The sequence below is a fragment of the Salvelinus sp. IW2-2015 genome, unplaced genomic scaffold (assembly GCF_002910315.2).
Source record: "Salvelinus sp. IW2-2015 unplaced genomic scaffold, ASM291031v2 Un_scaffold16329, whole genome shotgun sequence".
Lineage (NCBI taxonomy): Eukaryota > Metazoa > Chordata > Actinopteri > Salmoniformes > Salmonidae > Salvelinus > Salvelinus sp. IW2-2015.
In genome coordinates, this window is record NW_019957537.1 from 39820 (window position 1) to 59837 (window position 20018).

Consider the following 20018-nt stretch of genomic DNA (forward strand, 5'->3'; position numbering starts at 1 on the left):
GGTTGTCCTTCTGGAAGATTCTCCCATCTCCACGGAGGAACTCTGAAGCTCCTTCAGAGTGGCCATCGGGTTTTTAGTCACCTCCCTGATCAAGGCCCTTCTCCCCCGATTGCTCAGTTTGGTCGGGTTGCCAGCTCTAGGAAGAGTCTTGGTAGTTCCAAACTTCTTCCATTTAAGAATGATGGCTGCCACTGTGCGCTTGGGGATCTTGAATGGTGKAGATTTTTTGGGGTACCCTTCCCCAGATCTGTGCCTCAACACAATCCTTCGACCTCATGGCTTGGTTTTTGCTCTGACATGCACTGTCCACTGTGGGACCTTATATAGACAAGTTTGTTTCTTTCCTAATCATGTCCAATCAATTGAATTTACCACAGGTGGACTCCAATCAAGTTGTAGAAACATCTCAAGGATGATCAATGGAAACAGGATGCACCTGAGCTCAAGTTGAAGTCTCATAGCAAAGGGTCTGAATACTTATACAGAAAATACGTTTTTCTGTTTTTATAAATTTGCAAACATTTCTAAAAACCTGCTTTCGCTTTGTCGTTATGGGGTATTGTGTGTAGATTGATGAGGGGGAAAAAAATAATAAGAATAAGGCTGCAATGTGACAAAATGTGGGGYAAAAAATCAGGGGGTGTGAATACTTTCCAATTGCACTGTAGATTGAAACAAGAGCTTAGCATAACACAGTGATAACTCTGTGGCATAACTCTGCGGCAGAGACACATTTAGAAGCTCAGAGGGCGAGAGGGCATAAGGAATGGGAGGAAAAACAGTTTGGTTCTCGGCTCCTCCAAACGAAAGAGCATAGTGCAACGTGAGGCTATGGTTAAGACTTCTGTGCGTGTCCTTATCCCAGGGATAATGCGACCTGTGGGGATACAAATTGAACTAGCTCGGAGGGAGAAAACGCCACGCTCAGCAGATAACCCTGACCTTTTGTAATAATGACAGCAAATCTTACCCCCCAAAATGACCTAACAATCCAGCCGGTCAGCTAATCAAGAGAGAATGTGTATCATATCATGGAACTGTATGTTCGAGTGTACAATGCGCTTCTACTTGTGGCTTACTGTTTCAACTGAGATAGAATGAAATCTCCTGGTGAAGGACTTCATTATCATTGCCAATATTATGCAGATAAAATGCTCAATACCACAAGACACCACATTGTACATCTTACTTTTACTCTTGTCGGTATCTTGTAACATAGGGGTTGCTAGTTTTCCCACTGTTGTTTTACACAATGGTTGTTTTACACAGTGTTCTTTTCTAATTTCACGTCAGTTTAGCAGTATTGCTGTATGTAGCCTGTAACTTCATTATTTCTTCTTAAAATGAAAATATCCTGGTACCCTTCAATCAAGCCACTTCAAAGCAAATCTTTAAGTCCTAATCTTCCTCGCATTTCAGGGTTTTGATTCTGTTCTGAAATGTGGCAAAATCAACAATAACCGAGACACATTTTAATGCTGCCACCATTCACACTGTGACCTAACGACATCCAGCAAGATGACAATGCTGTGACTTCATCACATATCTCATGTCTACTTCCTGCTTGACTGGGAATGTGCTGATTAGTATGTGTTAGTTCAGGGTGCATGATATGACCCTCCACTCCCCCTGTGAATAAGCAGGCTCCGGTGTCATATAGATTCTCTGTGGTTGTGATTTGGTTTCTCTCAAATAACTTCTGCTGACAAAAATTGAAACTTAAAAAATGTTAGGAAACACAGCAAAGGAATGGTCTATGCAACATTTTATGTTGGGTCTATGCATAATTTTATGTTGGTTACATTGTATTCAATTCAGGTGGAAGTGTATGTAGTTGTTGTTGTTTCTTACTTGATTTGGAAGGAAGACTGGTATTGCAGAATTTGTCCTTTGTTCCAGATTCCAACCCACACACAATCTCGTTGCTTCGAATACAACTATAGTAGGCTATGACTTGCAAACCCAGAGGGGTGTACAATGAGGAAATAAGCACAACACCACAATATGGAAACAGATTGCAGACTTGGCTCTGTTCAAAGACTTTACATTTATTATAATTTTCTGGTCCAATTTATGTATTTCTCAAGATGGTTGACAGAACAAACAAAGTAGTTCCAGAGCACTGACTCACACACATGCACATGCACACAAACTCACTCTTACTTTCTCTTTGTTTTTGTCTGTCTCACACACATACACGAACACAGTCCACCTACGCTCCAAATTGGGCCCATTGAGTGAAATCAATAGTTTTGTTGGCTCCATCTTTCCCCCGCAGGTCGCACAATCATCCTCTCCACTCATCACATGGATGAGGCCGACATCTTGGGAGACCGCATTGCCATTATCTCTCACGGCAAGATGTGTTGTTACGGCTCCTCCCTGTTCCTGAAAAAGTACTTTGGCAGTGGCTACTACCTCACTCTGGTCAAGGCCGGAAATGAGCAAATTACCAACGAGCGCAGCGGAGTCAAGCAGGGCCAGGTGAAAGAGAAAGAGGTAAATGGAGTAGGGTGAAGATTCCCCTAGACACTGATCTTGGGTCAGATTAGCATTTTAAGACTAAGGTTTGGAATAGGTGAGGGGAATCTGATCCTCAATCTGTACCTAGGGGAAACATCAGGAAACATCACACCGGACCAAGGTAAATACTGTAAATACTGTGTGCTGCATTTGGCTGTCTGTTTTGGGACTAGGACATTTCGTTCTCGTGTTGATTGCTAATAACAGTTGAAATAACATGCCCCCAAAATGAAAAATGGTTCTCTATTTAGGAAATGATGGAGCTGGGTGAACTCCACACATGACACTTTGGTATCAAAAATGACAGATAAGCAAGTGTTACCCAGCAAAAAAATCCCAACTTTTATTTTATTTTGATTGGCTATGAGTTTTCACCGTAGTTTCATTTGGTCAATGTGAGCTAAACATGTAACTCTGGTGCATATTTTCAATTACCCATTCATGATGTCTGATCCCACATTGGACAACATCATGACACCAATCTATAATTCACCGATAATGGGGCAAGATCATTTGTTTGACTTTTTGCATCTGGCGGGAAGCACTCCAATAGTAATCTCTAAGACACACACTCCATTATCAACACGGTTCCTGTGACTTTCCAGAGTGAAAGTTGCCCTCCCCTGTAATGATCTGTGTTTAGTCTCCCCCAGCATGAGAATTGGCAGACACCTCCGCACTAGATACTAATTGTCATGAGGGAGGGGGGGGAACGGGTTTCTTGATCTAGCTCCTTGCAGTGCCTTGCACACGGTTTTAATCAATAGGAGCAAATTAACAAGATGCACCGATGCAAGCAGGGTTACAGCAATTACCATTAGTCTACAGGCCCTTTGTGGAGAGTGGAGTAATTTGTAAAAAAAGAAAAAAGAAATAATAATAAGAAAAAACAAACACATTTTGCGAAGAGAGCTTTAATGCTCCCCCAAAATGACTTCCTACATCAGCCCACTGGTGCAGACAACAGCTAAGCATAAGCCTTAGGACTTAGGACTGTAGTTCTCATAAAAACCTAATTTAATGCTGCCCATTCTGTCCGTTGACTGGAAAGTTGTGCCAATGCTACCATCCACGTTTCGAACTTGGGTCGCCTGCACCACTGTGTTATCACATTGAGCTAAATCTTAGGCATTAGCTTGGGGTAGATAACACAAGTCTTCAGGTCTCTGGCCAGGTTACTCCTCATATATGGGATTTTGTTACACATGTATTTGCTAAATTAAATGAGTTCATCTCATGAACTCATGATACAATGGTTGAGTGAATAATATGATACATGTGCGGTGTCCATATTAGGATAGCCTCAGTCTTAGTATGACTTCTTCCAATCTCAGCAGGCCTGCTGAGGCTGTCCTAATATGGGCGACATATACAGTATATGATGGTTTGTAGTGGATCCCCCTTACAACTTCCCGGTATATGGTAAGTACAGCATCTGTTGGTGCTGACAGCCAAACTTAGCTCTAATGAAACACTAACGAGTTGGACCACCGTGGTAATTCCATTAATATGAGATATGAGGGGAGAATTGTGGAGGTGATAATCAGTCTGAGAGCTCTACCGTAATGATGAATACTTTCAAATTTCTCTCTAATAGGAGACTGATGAGACCTTGAGGAGAACCAGTCTGGATGAAGGGATTGCAAGCCAGAACTGGAGCAACTCTGACCCCACAGGTAGAACCAGCAATAACACCACCTAATGTATCCAAACTATATTTGGCTATATCCAAACTAATAATTGAATTGAATAAATGACTAGACGTCCTACTGAGACTGAGGCTGTCCTAATATGAACACCATACATACATCATATTATTTGCTCAACCAACATATCATGAGTTCATGATAGTGCTTTTTCAAGTACTCAAAGCACTTAAAGTGGAACTGACAGAGTTTGAGCTTCTTTACAGATACGAAACAGACAATCATAATATCATTCAAAAATATAACATTCGTAGTTTATCCTACAAAACCAATTATATAAGAGGTTTTAAAAATAGGTTCTATTTGAGTCAACGGTTCATGACGTACACTAAGGCATTGTTGGCAGAATAGATGGATGCAGTTCAATGCATGATATAATTCACCAATGCATTTCTTGGTAGTCCAAAAAATATTGCTATCAGGTTGTAAATCACAGCTGGCCTGGTACATTGTTTGCTGCCTCCATTCAGGATGCACTGTTTCAGTTTCATTGACTCAATATTTTGGACAAAAACAGACTAATTTAACTAAGGCTGGGAATGTCAATACCATCAAACTAGCAAGGGCAATGATCACAAGTCAGTCATAACGTGGCTAATAGGCTAGCGTATCTATTTATGTAGTAAAACAGCCTAACGTTAGCTAGATAGCTAGCTAGCTGCTAGGATGATGTCATGTCATTGGAGGAGTGGGTGAGTGTAACGCTCGTCTTTAGGTGGAAGAGAGGAGGACCAAGGCGCAGCGTGGTGAATGTTCATGATGTCGAATTTTAATGATATCCAACAAAACAGAACACTGACAAAATACAAAATAACAAAACGACGTGAACAGACCTGAACTTGAGAACATAAAACATGAACGCACGAACAGGTAGGAACAAACGAACGAAACGAAACAGTACCGTGTGGTGAAACAAACACAGACACAGCAACAATCACCCAACAAACAAACAGTGAGAACAGCCTACCTTAATATGGTTCTCAATCAGAGGAAACGTAAAACACCTGCCCCTGATTGAGAACCATATCAGGCTAATACAATGAACCCAACATAGAAACACATAACATAGAATGCCCACCCAGCTCACGTCCTGACCAACTAAACAAGGCTAAACAAAGGAAATAAGGTCAGGAACATGACAGTGAGTGACTGACTTTTCCCCTCCTCGTTTTTTGGTGCCTATACACAGCTAGAGATGCAGGTGTCATTTGGTTAGCTAGCAAGAACTTGAACGACTGTGTTATACAGTTAACATATCTCTTGCATTCGCAAATTCACTCTGGCTATCTACTCCGATTTCAGAGCACTCTTGTCTGTGTGCCAGAGCGCAGAGTAACTGATGAATTTATGAATGCGCAACAGTCGCTGAATATGACCGGTGTCAGTAAACATAGGCAAAAGAATAGTCACGAACGCTCTAGATAACATGTAAACAGCCTAACCCGCTCTGCTAGGGCGAGTAAAATGGTCGTGAGATGTTCTCTCATTTGTGTCTGGAATTATCTAGCTAGCCAACTTTAGCCAGTTAGCTTGGGTGCTTGGTTGGGACAAGGCAAGCTACAGAAGGATGTAGGCTACAATTACCCATCGTTTATCAGTGTAATTTTTGACGGCCAACAAGCGGAAAAAGTTTGAGAGGGTTTATCTAATGTTCCTTACTGAAATTTTAGCTCATCTTGCTCAGGCTAGCATTAGTTGTTGATATTGTTGTTGTTGATGTGCATAACTGAGGGAGAAAAAGCCTACCTTTCATGGTTGTTTGATCAATAGGATTGTAAAGTTAACAAATGTAAGAGGACTCCCGTGGTATTGACATATTTGCAGAAATCCATTCAGGTGGCTTTTGGCGAATGCGTTGTAATGATCTAAAGTCACGCTGTTGCAACTGCCTGTAAACAAACAGTCCAGTTCAAAGTGAATGATGGTTTGCCCGTGTGGCAAATGGCTTGTTTGCATAAAGGCCTACTGTAGCTCTGATTGGCTATGGCGCACCGGTCTGCGTAGAGTCCGGTCCTGGATGGGACAGATGGTTTTATTAGGTTTTATTTCCTGCAGGATCTATTAATTGTCCAAACGCATGGCCGCTTTCCAACTCTATCTGGCTAAAGAATTTTCAGAAAATGCCTTAGTATAAGTCATTCCCAAACCTTTTAAGAATTTATGAAAATGTGAAAATGACCATATCTAAGTGCTGGCTTGTCAGATATATATTTTTAAAGTGCCATATTCTTCCTGGGGTGCATATAAACAGATTTTAATCAAATTGAATCTTGCTAAATGCTGTCAGTTCCACTTTAAAATTGGACGGTATGGATCTCACCACCACACATCAGCTATCACAGGAAAGAGAAAAGAAGGAGGGGCTAAAAGTCTGACTCCGGCTGTAGAATGTCATGTCAGCAGTTGATTGTCTGCTCCTTTTCAGGTGACAGTGACATCTCTAAGTACTCTAGTCCACTCTCTCTCTCTCTCCCTCTCTCTCTCTCTCTCTCTCTCTCTCTCTCTTTCTCTCTCTCTCACAGAGATCTATGACACTGGCTAGTGGGTCTGATTTCCCAACCAGTCAGTACTGACCAGAGGCCTAATCAGTAGTAGAGCAGCCTTGGTCCTTTAAATTCAATTTTCGACTTGGAATCACGATCAAGGATCAAGGCGCTTGGATGAGGGACTGGATTGTACATATCATGTGGGGAAAAAGACTGGATTTCTATTGATGATGAGTGTAAGGGTGAATGTGAGAGTGAGTGTGACGGTGGGAGTGAGGGTGAGTATGTATGAATATAATGACATGGCTTCATTTAAATCCATAATCAAACTACTTAAAACAACACAGCATAACTTAAAAACACAGCGACCTTCCAAAGATATATTAAATCACATTCCCTCTATAGAACTGTCTGTGTATGTCATTTTTAGACTTAAACACCACACATTTGTATATGACAAATATACAGTACAGCATGTGACAAATAAACTCAGCAAAAAGAGAAACGTCCCTTTTTCAGGACCCTGTCTTTCAAAGATAATTCGTAAAAATTCTAAGAACTTCACAGATCTTCATTGTAAAGGGTTTAAACACTGTCTCCCATGGTTGTTCAATGAACCATAAACAATTAATGAACATGCACCTGTGGAACGGTTGTTAAGACACTAACAGCTTACAGACGGTAGGCAATTAAGGTCACAGTTATGAAAACTTAGGACACTAAAGAGGCCTTTCTACTGACTCTGAAAAACACCACAAGAAAGATGCCCAGGGTCCCTGCTCATCTGCGTGAACGTGCCTTAGGCATGCTGCAAGGAGGCAGGAGGACTGCAGATGTGGCCAGGGCAATAAATTGCAATGTCCTTACTGTGTGACGCCTAAGACAGCGCTACAGGGAGACAGGATGGACAGCTGATCGTCCTTGCAGTGGCAGACCACGTATAACAACACCTGCACAGGCTCGGTACATCCGAACATCACACCTGCGGAACAGGTACAGGATGGCAACAACAACTGCCCGAGTTACACCAGGAACGCACAATCCCAGCATTAGTGCTCAGACTTTCCGCAATAGGCTGAGAGAGGCTGGACTGAGGGCTTGTAAGCCTGTTGTAAGGCAGGTCCTCACCAGACATCACCGGCAACAATGTCACCTAGGAGCACAAATCCACCTTCACTGGACCAGACAGGACTGGCAAAAAGTGCTCTTCACTGACGAGTCGCAGTTTTGTCTCACCAGGGGTGATGGTCAGATTTCCGTTTATTGTCGAAGGAATGAGCGTTCCACTGAGGCCTGTACTCTGAAGCGGGATCGATCTGGAGGTGGAGGGTCCGTCATGGTCTGGGGCGGTGTGTCACAGGCAATCTCAACGCTGTGCGTTACAGGGAAGACATCCTCCTTCCTCATGTGGTACTCTTCCTGCAGGCTCATCCTGACATGACCCTCCAGCATGACAATGCCACCAGCCATACTGCTCGTTCTGTGCTTGATTTCCTGCAACACAGGAATGTCAGTGTTCTGCCATGGCCAGCGAAGAGCCTGGATCTCAATCCCATTGAGCACGTCTTGGACCTGTTGGATCGGAGGGGGAGGGCCATCCCCCCCAGAAATGTCAGTGAACTTGCACGTGCCTTGGTTGAAGAGTGGGGTAACATCTCAAAGCAAGAACTGACAAATCTGGTCAAGATGGACTGCAGTACTTAATGCAGCTTTTGGCCACACCAGATACTGACTGTTACTTTTGATTTTGACCCCCCCTTTGTTCAGGGACACATTATTACATTTCTGTTAGTCACGTCTGTGGAACTTGTTCAGTTTATGTTTCAGTTGTTGATTCTTGTTATGGTCATAGAAATATTTACACATGTTAAATTTGCTGAAAATAAACGTGTGTCACGACTTCCACCGAAGGTGGCTCCTCTCCCTGTTTGGGCGGTGCTCGTTGGTCGTCATCGCCGGCCTACTAGCTGCCACCGATCCATTTTTCCTTTTCGTTTGTGTCTGTCTGTATTGTTTACACCTGTGTCCTATTAGTTGATTTCAGGGGGTTTATTTACCTCCGCTGCCTGCTAGTCTTTGTGCCGGATTGTTTGCTGTGGTATCTTTGTTAGGAGTGCGTGGGTTTTCTTTTCACGACAGTTTGTACCGTTTGATATGTGTTTAGGAGTAGAGGTTTCTCCTCCGTGTGTGACGTTTATTTCCCTGTGGGTGGCGACCTCGTTTGGGCGTATTCTCCCCCATGTTGTTGCTGTGTTGGGACGTCCTAAATAAACGATTGTGCCACTGGGACTTCCTTGTTCTCCTGCTCCTGATTCCTGCACCTCCCTCCTTTAAGGAGGCTCTTAACAACGTGGTTGACAGTGAGAGGTTTATTTATTTGCTGAGTTTATATCATAATTCAAACAATGACAACCCATTTTTATTACAACTAAACTACACACAAGTAGTTAAGCCAAATGTGTGATAACGATCCGATTTCTGACCTCCTCATAAAGCCAAGGTCTCACTTGGTTAAGAAGCTGTAGTTATATATGCCAGCAGCATACCACCCTGCATCCCACTGCTGGCTTGACTCTGATGCTTAGCAGGGTTGGTCCCTGGATGGGAGACCAGATGCTACTATAAGTAGTGTTGGAGGGGCAGTAGGAGGCACTCTTTCCTCTGGTCTAATAAAGTATCACAATGCTCCAGGGAAGCGATGGGGGACATTGCAGGGTGCCGTCTTTCGGATGTGATGTTAAACGGGTGTCATGACTCTCTGTGGTCACTAAAGATCCCATGACACTTATTGTAAGAGTAGGAGTTTTAACCCTGGTGTCCTGGCTAAATTCCCAATCTGGCCCTTATACCATCATGGCCACCTTTTTATTCTTTTTATTTCACCTTTATTTAACCAGGTAGGCCAGTTGAGAACAAGATCTCATTTACAACTGCGACCTAGCCAAGATAAAGCAAAGCAGTGCGACAAAAACAACAACACAGAGTTACACATGGGATAAACAAACGTACTGTCAATAACACAATAATTATAATCACCTAATCATCCACAGCCTCCAATTGGCTCATTCATCCCCTGTAACTATTCCCCTGGCCGTTGCTGTAAATGAGAATGTGTTCTCAGTCAACTTACCTGGCAAACAATATATATATATAAAAATCAATTGGAGGTGGTGATGTTTTCATAAGTACATAAGAAACCTTGTTCCTTATGTACTTATGATCATTTGAGATTTGCTCTTTCGATATCGTGATGATGATAATAATAAATTACACTTTTATAGTGCTTTTCATTACAACCTCAAAGCGCTTATGATGAGGGACTAACAAGATACGGCAATTTCGGTCTCTCTTTGGAAATTTTGAAATCCATTTGCTTATCTCGAATCTTCACACAAGTCTTCCATAGCTATGTTTTGCCGGTTTATGCAAAACTCAAAAAACCTAGTGTCCCTTAACTCTGATTATGACCCTTGATGAGAAACAGATTCACCACTTTTGAAAAAGTAAATAAGTGGTATAACTATTTGTTGTTGTCCTCAATGATTCTAAATGCAGTGTATTCACTTTTAAATATGTCAATTGAAATACAGGTAACTGCCAAAATAAAGGAAACGCCAACATAAGGTATCTTAATAGGGCTTCGGGCCACCACGAGCTGCAGAACAGCTACAATGCACCATAGCATAGATTCTACAAGTGTCTGGAACTCTACTGGGGGGGATGTGACACCATACTTCACTGAGATCTCTTCTTCTAGCCATGGTAGCCAAAATAATGGGCAACTGGGCATTTTTTTACATGACCCTAAGCATGATGGGATGTTAATTGCTTATTTAACTCAGGAACCACACCTGTGTGGAAGCACCGGCTTTCAATATACTTTGTATCCCTCATTTAATCAAGTGTTTATTTTATTTTGGCAGTTACCATACATGAAGCACAAATATATGACATAACAATAAGATATTGTTGTTTCTGTAATTCCTTCTCATACATCAATTTCATCCTTCCTGTTTCTCTTCACCATGTAGAGCTTACAGCTGTCAGTAAGCTGGTGCGTCGGCATGTTCCCGAGGCAGTGTTCCTGGAGAGCATCGGCCAGGAGATCACCTACATCCTGCCCTACAGCGGGGCCAAGGATGGTACCTTCGCCCTCCTTTTCAAAGAGCTGGACCTGGAGATGGCCGACATTGGCTTCACCAACTACGGCATCTCGGATACCACACTAGAGGAGGTATGAGGCGGACGAAACACACACACACGCATGTACGCAGGCATCACATGCACAGACTCGCACACAAGCTTCACATGCAAGCGCTTACACACACACGTATACACACTGCATTGTTGGGTTTAGAGCTTGCAAGAAAGGCATTTCACTGTACAGTCGTGGCCAAAAGTTTTGAGAATGACACAAATATTCATTTTCACAAAGTCTGCTGCCTAAGTTTGTATGATGGTGATTTGCATATACTCCAGAATGTTATGGAGAGTGGTCAGATGAATTGCAATTAATTGCAAAGTCCCTCTTTGCCATGCAAATGAACTGAATCCCCCAAAAACATTTCCACTGCATTTCAGCCCTGCCACAAAAGGAACAGCTGACATCATGTCAGTGATTCTCTCATTAACACAGGTGTGAGTCTTGATGAGGACAAGGCTGGAGATCACTCTGTCATGCTGATTGAGTTCGAATAGCAGACTGAAAGCTTCAAAAGGAGGGTGGTGCTTGGAATCATTGTTCTGCCTCTGTCAACCATGGTTACCTGGAAGGAAACACGTGCTGTCATCATTGCATTGCACAAAAAGGGCTTCACAGGCAAGGATATTGCTGCCAGTAAGACTGCACCTAAATCAACCATTTATCGGATCATCAAGAACATCAAGAAGAGCGGTTCAATTGTGGTGAAGAAGGCTTCAGGGCGCCCAAGAAAGTCCAGCAGGCGCCAGGATCGTCTCCTAAAGTTGTACCTTCTCTGTTATGCAATCTGGTTTCAGAGCTGGTCATGGATGCACAACAGCCACGATCAAGGTCCTAAACGATATCATAACTGCCACCGATAAGAGACATTACCGTGCAGCCGTATTCATCGACCTGGCCAAGGCTTTCGACTATCAATCACCACATTCTTATTGGCAGACTCAACAGCCTTGGTTTCTCAAACGATTGCCTCGCCTGGTTCACCAACTACTTCTCTGATAGAGTTCAGTGTGTCAAATCGGAGGGCCTGTTGTCCGGAGCTCTGGCAGTCATTATGGGGGTGCCACAGGGTTCAATTCTCGGTCCGACTCTCTTCTCTGTATGCATCAATGATGTCGCTCTTGCTGCTGGTGATTCTCTGATCCACCTCTACGCAGACGACACCATTCTGTATATGGCCCTTCTTTGGACACTGTGTAAACTAACCTCCAGACGAGCTTCAATGTCATTCAACTCTCCTTCTGTGGCCTCCAACTGCTCTTAAATGCAACAAAAACTAAATGCATGCTCTTCAACCGATCACTGCCCGCACCTGACTTAGAATATGTGGACAACTACAAATACCTAGGTGTCTGACTAGACTGTAAACTCCTTTCAGACTCACATTAAGCATCTCCAATCCAAAGTTAAATCTAGAATCGGGTTCCTATTTCGCAACAAAGAATCCTTCACTCACGCTGCCAAACATACCCTCGTTAAACTGACCATCCTACGGATCCTCGACTTCTGCGATGTAATTTATAAAATAGTCTCCAACACTCTACTCAACAAATTGGATGCAGTCTATCACAGTGCCATCCGTTTTGTCACCAAAGCCCCATATATTACCCACCACTGCGACCTGTACGTTCTCGTTGGCTGGCCATCGCTTCATACTCGTCGCCAAACCCACTGGCTCCAGCTCATCTACAAGACCCTGCTAGGTAAAGTCCCCCCTTATCTCAGCTCACTGGTCACCATAGCAGCACCCACCCGTAGCACGCGCTCCAGCAGGGATATCTCACTGGTCACCCCCAAAGCCTACTCCTCATTTGGCCGCCTTTCCTTCCAGTTCTCTGCTGCCAATGACTGGAACGAACTGCAAAAATCCCTGAAGCTGGAGACTCTTATCTCCTTACATTTACATTTACATTTTAGTCATTTAGCAGACGCTCTTATCCAGAGCGACTTACAGTAGAGTGCATACATTTTATTACATTTTTACATACTGAGACAAGGATATCCCTACTGGCCAAGAGCAGACGCTCTTATCCAGAGCGACTTACAGTAGAGTGCATACATTTTATTACATTTGTTTTACATACTGAGACAAGGATATCCCTACCGGCCAAACCCTCCCTACCGGCCAAACCCTCCCTAACCCGGACGACGCTATGCCAATTGTGCGTCGCCCCACGGATCTCCCGGTTGCGGCCGGCTGCGACAGAGCCTGGGCGCGAACCCAGCCCAGCCTGGGCGCGAACCCAGATACTCTGGGATAGCTTCACTAGCTTAAAGCACCAGCTGTCAGAGCAGCTCACAGATCACTGCACCTGTACATAGCCCACCTGTTAACAGCCAACTACCTCATCCCCATACTGTATTTATTTATTTATCTTACTCCTTTGCACCCCATTATCTCTACTTGCACATTCATCTTCTGCACATCTACCATTCCAGTGTTTAATTGCAATATTGTAATTACTTCGCCACCATAGCCTATTTATTGCCTTACCTCCCTTATTCTTTTTTATACTGTATTATTGACTGTATGTTTGTTTTTTCCATGTGTAACTCTGTGTTGTTGTATGTGTCGAACTGCTGTGCTTTATCTTGGCCAGGTCACAGTTGTAAATGAGAACTTGTTCTCAACTAGCCTACCTGGTTAAATAAAGGTGAAATCAAATATTCAGCTGCGGGATCGGGGCACCACCAGTACAGAGCTTGCTCAGGAATGGCAGCAGGCAGGTGTGAGTGCATCTGCACGAACAGTGAGGCGAAGACTTTTGGAGGATGGCCTGGTGTCAAGAAGGGGAGCAAAGAAGCCACTTCTCTCCAGGAAAAACATCAGGGACAGACTGATATTCTGCAAAAGGTACAGGAATTGGACTGCTTAGGACTGGGGTAAAGTCATTTTCTCTGATGAACCCCCTTTCCGATTGTTTGGGGCATCCAGAAAAAAGCTTGTCCGGAGAAGACAAGGTGAGCGCTACCATCAATCCTGTGTCATGCCAACAGTAAAGCATCCTGAGACCATTCATGTGTGGGGTTTCTTCTCATCCAAGGGAGTGGGCTCACTCACAATTTTGCCTAAAACACAGCCATGAATAAAGAATGGTACCAACACATCCTCCGAGAGCAACTTCTCGCAACCATCCAGGAACAGTTTGGTGATGAACAATGCCTTTTCCAGCATGATGGAGCACCTTGCCATAAGGCAAAAGTGATAACTGAGTGGCTCGGGGAACAAAACATCAATATTTTGGGTCCATGGTCAGGAAACTCCCCCGACKTTAATCCCATTGAGAACTTGTGGTCAATCCTCAAGAGGCGGGTGGACAAACAAAACAAAACAAAACCCCACATATTCTGACAAACTCCCAAGCATTGATTATGCAAGAATGGGCTGCCATCAGTCAGGATGTGGCCCAGAAGTTAATTGACAGCATGCCAGGGCGGATTGCAGAGGTCTTGAAAAAGAAGGGTCAACACTGCAAATATTGACTCTTTGCATCAACTTCATGTAATTGTCAATAAAAGCCTTTGACACTAATGAAATGCTTGTAATTATATTTCAGTATTCCATAGTAACATCTGACAAAAATATCTAAAGACACTGAAGCAGAAAACTTTGTGAAAATTAATATTTGTGTCATTCTCAAAACTTTTGGCCACGACTGTACTTGAAACACACCACACACACACACACACACACACACACACACACACACACACACACACACACACACCACACACAACACACACACACACACACACACACACACACACACACACACACACACACACACTGCTCTCTCCTGAACTAACCAAATGCTTAGTATGCCAAGGGTAGTGTTGGATTATGCATGTAGGCAGGCACATACCACTAAGTTACTGTTGTCAAACACAACTAATATGTCTCAGAAATTTTTGTCAGATGAAGATGCCCTGCGGGCATTGTGAATAATTCCTTTTCAACGTATCACATTCAGACACAAGGTTACTCTGTTTGAATCTACTGCATATATCTACTTAGAGAAGGAGATTAGATGTCAGTTGGTGGTATTTCTATTGTGTGTGTGTGTGTGGTGTGTGTGTGTGTGTGTGTGTGTGTGTGTGTGTGTGTGTGTGTGTGTGTGTGTGTGTGTGTGTGTGTGTGTGCGACTAGTGCGACTAGTGCGCGGGTCCAGTGGTGGAAAAAGTACATATTTGAGTCAAATAAATAATAAATACCTTATTTGGTTTTAAATATACTTAAGTATCAAAAGTAAATGGAATTGCTCAAATATACTTAAGTATTAACAGTAAAAGTATTAATAATTTTAAATTCCTTACATTATGCAAACCAGACTGCACAATTTCCTGTTTTTTATTTATTTACAGATAGCCAGGGGCACTCTACAACACTCAGACATTAATTTATAAACAAAGCATATGTGTTTAGTGAGTCCGCCAGATCAGAGGCATAGGGATGACCAGGGATGTTCTCTTGATAAGTGTGTGAATTGGACCATTTTCCCGTCAAAATGTAATGACTACTTTTTGGTGTCAGTAAAAAGTACATTATTGGAGTAAAAAGTACATTATTTTCTTTAGGAATGTAGTGAAGTGAAAGTAAAAGTTGGCAAAAAATGTAAATAGTAAAGTACATATACCCCAAAAAATTACTTAAGTAGTATTTTAAAGTATTTTTACTTAAGTACTTTACACCACTGCGCGGGTCAGCTGTTTATTCACCCGCACATGCCCGCAATTGCTAATAACCCACCCGCAACCGCCGATTATATGTGATAAAGTGAAAATCTGAGGCCGCCACCCGACCCTAACTATATAAAATATGTTGTAGGCTACAGTCAAAAACAGCGGAATTATTTATTTGACAGGGTTGCAGGATTATTTTGTTGTTGCCTGATTTAGATATGCTTCTGCTTATAATTTCAGTCATTTTGATAGGCTGTTTGTTAGTCAACTTGTCTACTTTGATGCAGATTTTATGTGGTTGAAAAACTATCCGCTTTTATAATCCTTTTGATGATGAAGACAGCACCTCTACAGATGGTATCTAACTGAGCATTGCATTCTCTCAAGATGCAGAATTATTTTCTCTCCAAATATTGACTATGTTTGGCGTATAATTTTACTACAAGAAATGCTTAGTTCTGCAGGAGTTATTATTAAGGCTATGTGAGAGGTTATAGACCTACKGTCAGTGTCCAGATTTCAGTTTCCAMTTAACCCATCTGAACAGTAGACTGCAGCTCCCCTGACATGCCATAGGCCTTTTTGAAGTCCCCATCTCGTGACTGTCGACTCTGTATAGCGCCTCACAATCATCACACATAACACTGCTCTCATCCTCTTTTACCACTTCAACAAATCTTTTCCAAACATTACTTTTCTAGCCCTCCCTTCTCTTTATTTTAAACTCTCCTTTTGCAGCTTTTGTGTTATTGAATTAAACTTGGCTCCGTGGATTGACGTAAACTTTTTCTGCCAGTCCCCAAAAGCATTATTTGGCGCAAACAGTTAAGCCCTAAAGTTTATGCACTAATACCAGATAGCCTAAAATAATGAAAGAAAAACCGCAATAGCCTATATTAATTGCACAAGAATTATACATTTATAGATTTTTTTTAAAGCTATTCTTTCTCTTTTTATTCAATCAAAATTGAATGACCCTAAACCCATACGCCTCGCGGATATAACCGCGGGGACTGCGGGTCATGAGTTAACCAGCGGATCACTGGTGTTCGCGCATCTGTAATACAAGAGCATGGAGAAAGAAATGACTGCTTGACACAGGTTGACGTTTGTCATGAGTCTTGTCCTGGAGGCAGAAATTAGTGATTTACACTAGATAGGCCAGCTCCGGAGTCAAAATAGCCTGAATTGTAAAAATTCATTCAAACAATAATTTGCTTTTTCGTATTAATTTTCAGGTTAGGGTTAGGCGTAAGGGTTAGCAGTGAGGTTAAGTTTAGTGTTAAGTTTCAAATCTGATTTTATGACATTGTGGCTGTGCCAGCTAGTGACCACTCTGCAGAGCTGCCTCCAGAACAAGATTAATGATGAAAAACGCTAACCTACCAATTTGTCATTGTAATGAATATAGAGCCCTTGTTTTTGTCATTACAGGGAGTGCTGTCGATCATTTGTCTAATAACACACATAGAGGTCAAGTCATTTCACTGGAGATGATGATGCTAAGCAATTTCATATCATGCTAATTATGCTGCGTTCCATCTCACAGATTTTCCTCAAAGTGGCGGAGGACACAGGTGTGGATGTGGAAATTCCAGGTAAATTGCAAGTTTTGCCGGTTGAGTGGARTTTGGGGGGGTTACAATGTAAATTGTAGTAGAATAGTTTAATCGTGGACTGATGATATACAGTATACACACACACACCATTGAGAGTCTTCAAATCAGATCAAATCAAATTGTATTGGTCACATACACATGGTTAGAAGATGTTAATGTTATGTTAATAAAGTGTAGCGAAATGCTTGTGCTTCTAGTTCCAACAGTGCAGTAATATCTAACAATGAATCTAWCAATTCCCCAACAACTACCTAATACACACAAATCTAAAGGGGTGATTGAGAATATGTACATATAAATAAACTCAGCAAAAAATAAAACGTCCTCTCACTGTCAACTGCGTTTGTTTTCAGCAAACTTAACATGTGTAAATATTTGTATGAACATAACAAGATTCAACAACTGAGACATAACCTGAACAAGTTCCACAGACAGGTGACTAACAGAAATGGAATAAAGTGTCCCTGAACAAAGGGGGGGTGGGGGGTCACAATCAAAAGTAATAGTCAGTATCTGGTGTGGCCACAAATAAATTTAAACTCAGTTTCTCAAAATTCCTAACATTTAATCCTAAAAATAAAAAATTCCCTGTCTTAGGTCAGTTAGGATCACCACTTTATTTGAAGAATGTGAAATGTCAGAATAATTGTAGAGAGAATGATTTATTTCAGCTTTTATTTCTTTCATCACATTTCCAGTCGGTCAGAAGTTTACATACACTCAATTAGTATTTGGTAGCATTGCCTTTAAATTGTTTAACTTGGGTCAAATGTTTCGGGTTGACTTCCACAAGCTTCCCACAATAAGTTGGGTGAATGTTGGCCCATTCCVCCTGACAGAGCTGGTGTAACTGAGTCAGGTTTGTAGGCCTCCTTGCTCGCACATGCTTTRTCAATTCTGCCCACAAATTTTATATGGGATTGAGGTCAGGGCTTTGTGATGGCCACTCCAATACCTTGACTTTGTTGTACTTAAGCCATTTTGCCGTAACTTTGGAAGTATGCTTGGGGTCATTGTCCATTTGGAAGACCCAATTTGCGACCAAGCTTTAACTTTCTGACTGATGTCTTGAGATGTTGCTTCAATATATCCACATAATGATGCCATCTATTTTGTGAAGTGCACCAGTCCCTCCTGCAGCAAAGCACCCCCACAACATGATGCTGCCACTCCCGTTCTTCACGGTTGGGATGGTGTTCTTCGGCTTGCAAGCGTCCCCCTTTTTCCTCCAAACATAACGGTGGTCATTATGGCCAAACAGTTCTATTTTTGTTTCATCAGACCAGAGGACATTTCTCKAAAAAGTACAATCTTTGTCCRCATGTGCAGTTGCAAACCGTAGTCTGGCTTTTTAATGGCGGTATTGGAGCAGTGGCTTCTTCACAAGGTCCTTTGCTGTTGTTCTGGGATTGATTWGCACTTTTCGCACCAAAGTATGTTCATCTCTAGGAGACAGAAGGCGTTTCCTTCCTGAGCGGTATGACGGCTGCATGGTCCCATGAGGTTTATATTTGCGTACTATTGTTTGTACAGATGAACGTGGTACTTTCAGGCATTTGGAAATTGCTCCCTAGAATGAACCAGACTTGTGGAGGTCTACCATTTTTTTCTGAGGTCTTGGTTGATTTTCCCATGATGTCAAGCAAAGAGGCACTGAGTTTGAAGTTAGGCCTTGAAATACATCCACAGGTACCCCTCCAGTTGACTCAAATGATGTCAATTAGCCTATCAYAATCTTCTAAAGCCATGACATKATTTTCTGGAATWTTCCAAGCTGTAWAAAGGCACAGTCAACTTATTGTATGTAGACATCTGACCCACTGGAATTGTGATGCAGTGACTTATAAGTGAAATAATCTGTCTGTAAACAATTGTTGGAAAAATGACTTGTGTCATGCACAAAGTAGATGTCCTAACTGACTTGCCAAAACTATAGTTGTTAACAAGAAATTTGTGGAGTGGTTGAAAAACCTAAGTGTATGTAATCTTCCGACTTCAACTGTATATACAGTATGTAGTGACGGTCACCGACATGGAATATCGATACAATATCAGTTTGTATTGGTTTTATTTGAAAATCATTGCAACTGTGTGAATGTTTGCTTTTCACTTTCACGGCTCTCTAGAGACAAGACTGCTTGCTGATTATGGCGCCGGAAGAAATGGCTGCAGTTTTACGGGCACCCAACCAATTGTGCTATTATGTGTTTGTTTTTTTTGTTATCTGTAACTTTTTTTCTACATAATGTTTCTTCAACCGTATCTTACGGCTTCTGGATATCAGGACAGCGATCACTCACCTCGGATTAGACAAAGATTTTTTCAATAACAAGCAAGACTCGCAAACACCCGGCAGGGCCGACATCCCAGGTATTCGTAAGAGGAAACGACGCAGGTACAGAGGACGAAGAGCCGGATGCCTCATCAGGATCCGCAGAAAGCGAGTAGGAAAGCTGCCGTTACCGTCAATATTACTCGCCAACGTGCGATCACTGGACAATAAATTAGACGAGGTACGATCACGAATATCCTACCAACYGGACATCAAAAACTGTAATATCATATGTTTCACGGAATCGTGGCTGAATGACGACATGGATATTCAGCTAGCGGGATACACGCTGCACCGGCAGGATAGAACAGCACACTCCGGTAAGACGAGGGGGGGGGGCAGTCTGTGCATATTTGTAAACAACAGCTGGTGCACAAAATCTAAGGAAGTCTCTAGATTTTGCTCGCCTGAAGTAGAGTATATTGTGATAAATTGCAGGCCACTACTTGCCTAGAGAGTTCTCAGCTATAC

The 20018-nt window shown here is 42.4% G+C and overlaps 1 protein-coding gene across 1 annotated transcript in view; it reads left to right on the top strand.

Annotated features, from left to right (window-relative positions):
* LOC112080476 (phospholipid-transporting ATPase ABCA1-like) overlaps positions 1-20018 on the top strand; it is a gene marked incomplete at its 3' end in the record, with an annotated part of 123181 nt that overhangs the window by 39405 nt on the left and 63758 nt on the right. Inside the window, exons 9-12 of the mRNA XM_024146259.1 lie at positions 2279-2499; positions 4121-4199; positions 10747-10949; positions 17146-17194. Of these exons, the coding sequence (XP_024002027.1) occupies positions 2279-2499; positions 4121-4199; positions 10747-10949; positions 17146-17194 (552 nt within the window). The remainder of the gene's footprint in view (positions 1-2278; positions 2500-4120; positions 4200-10746; positions 10950-17145; positions 17195-20018) is intronic.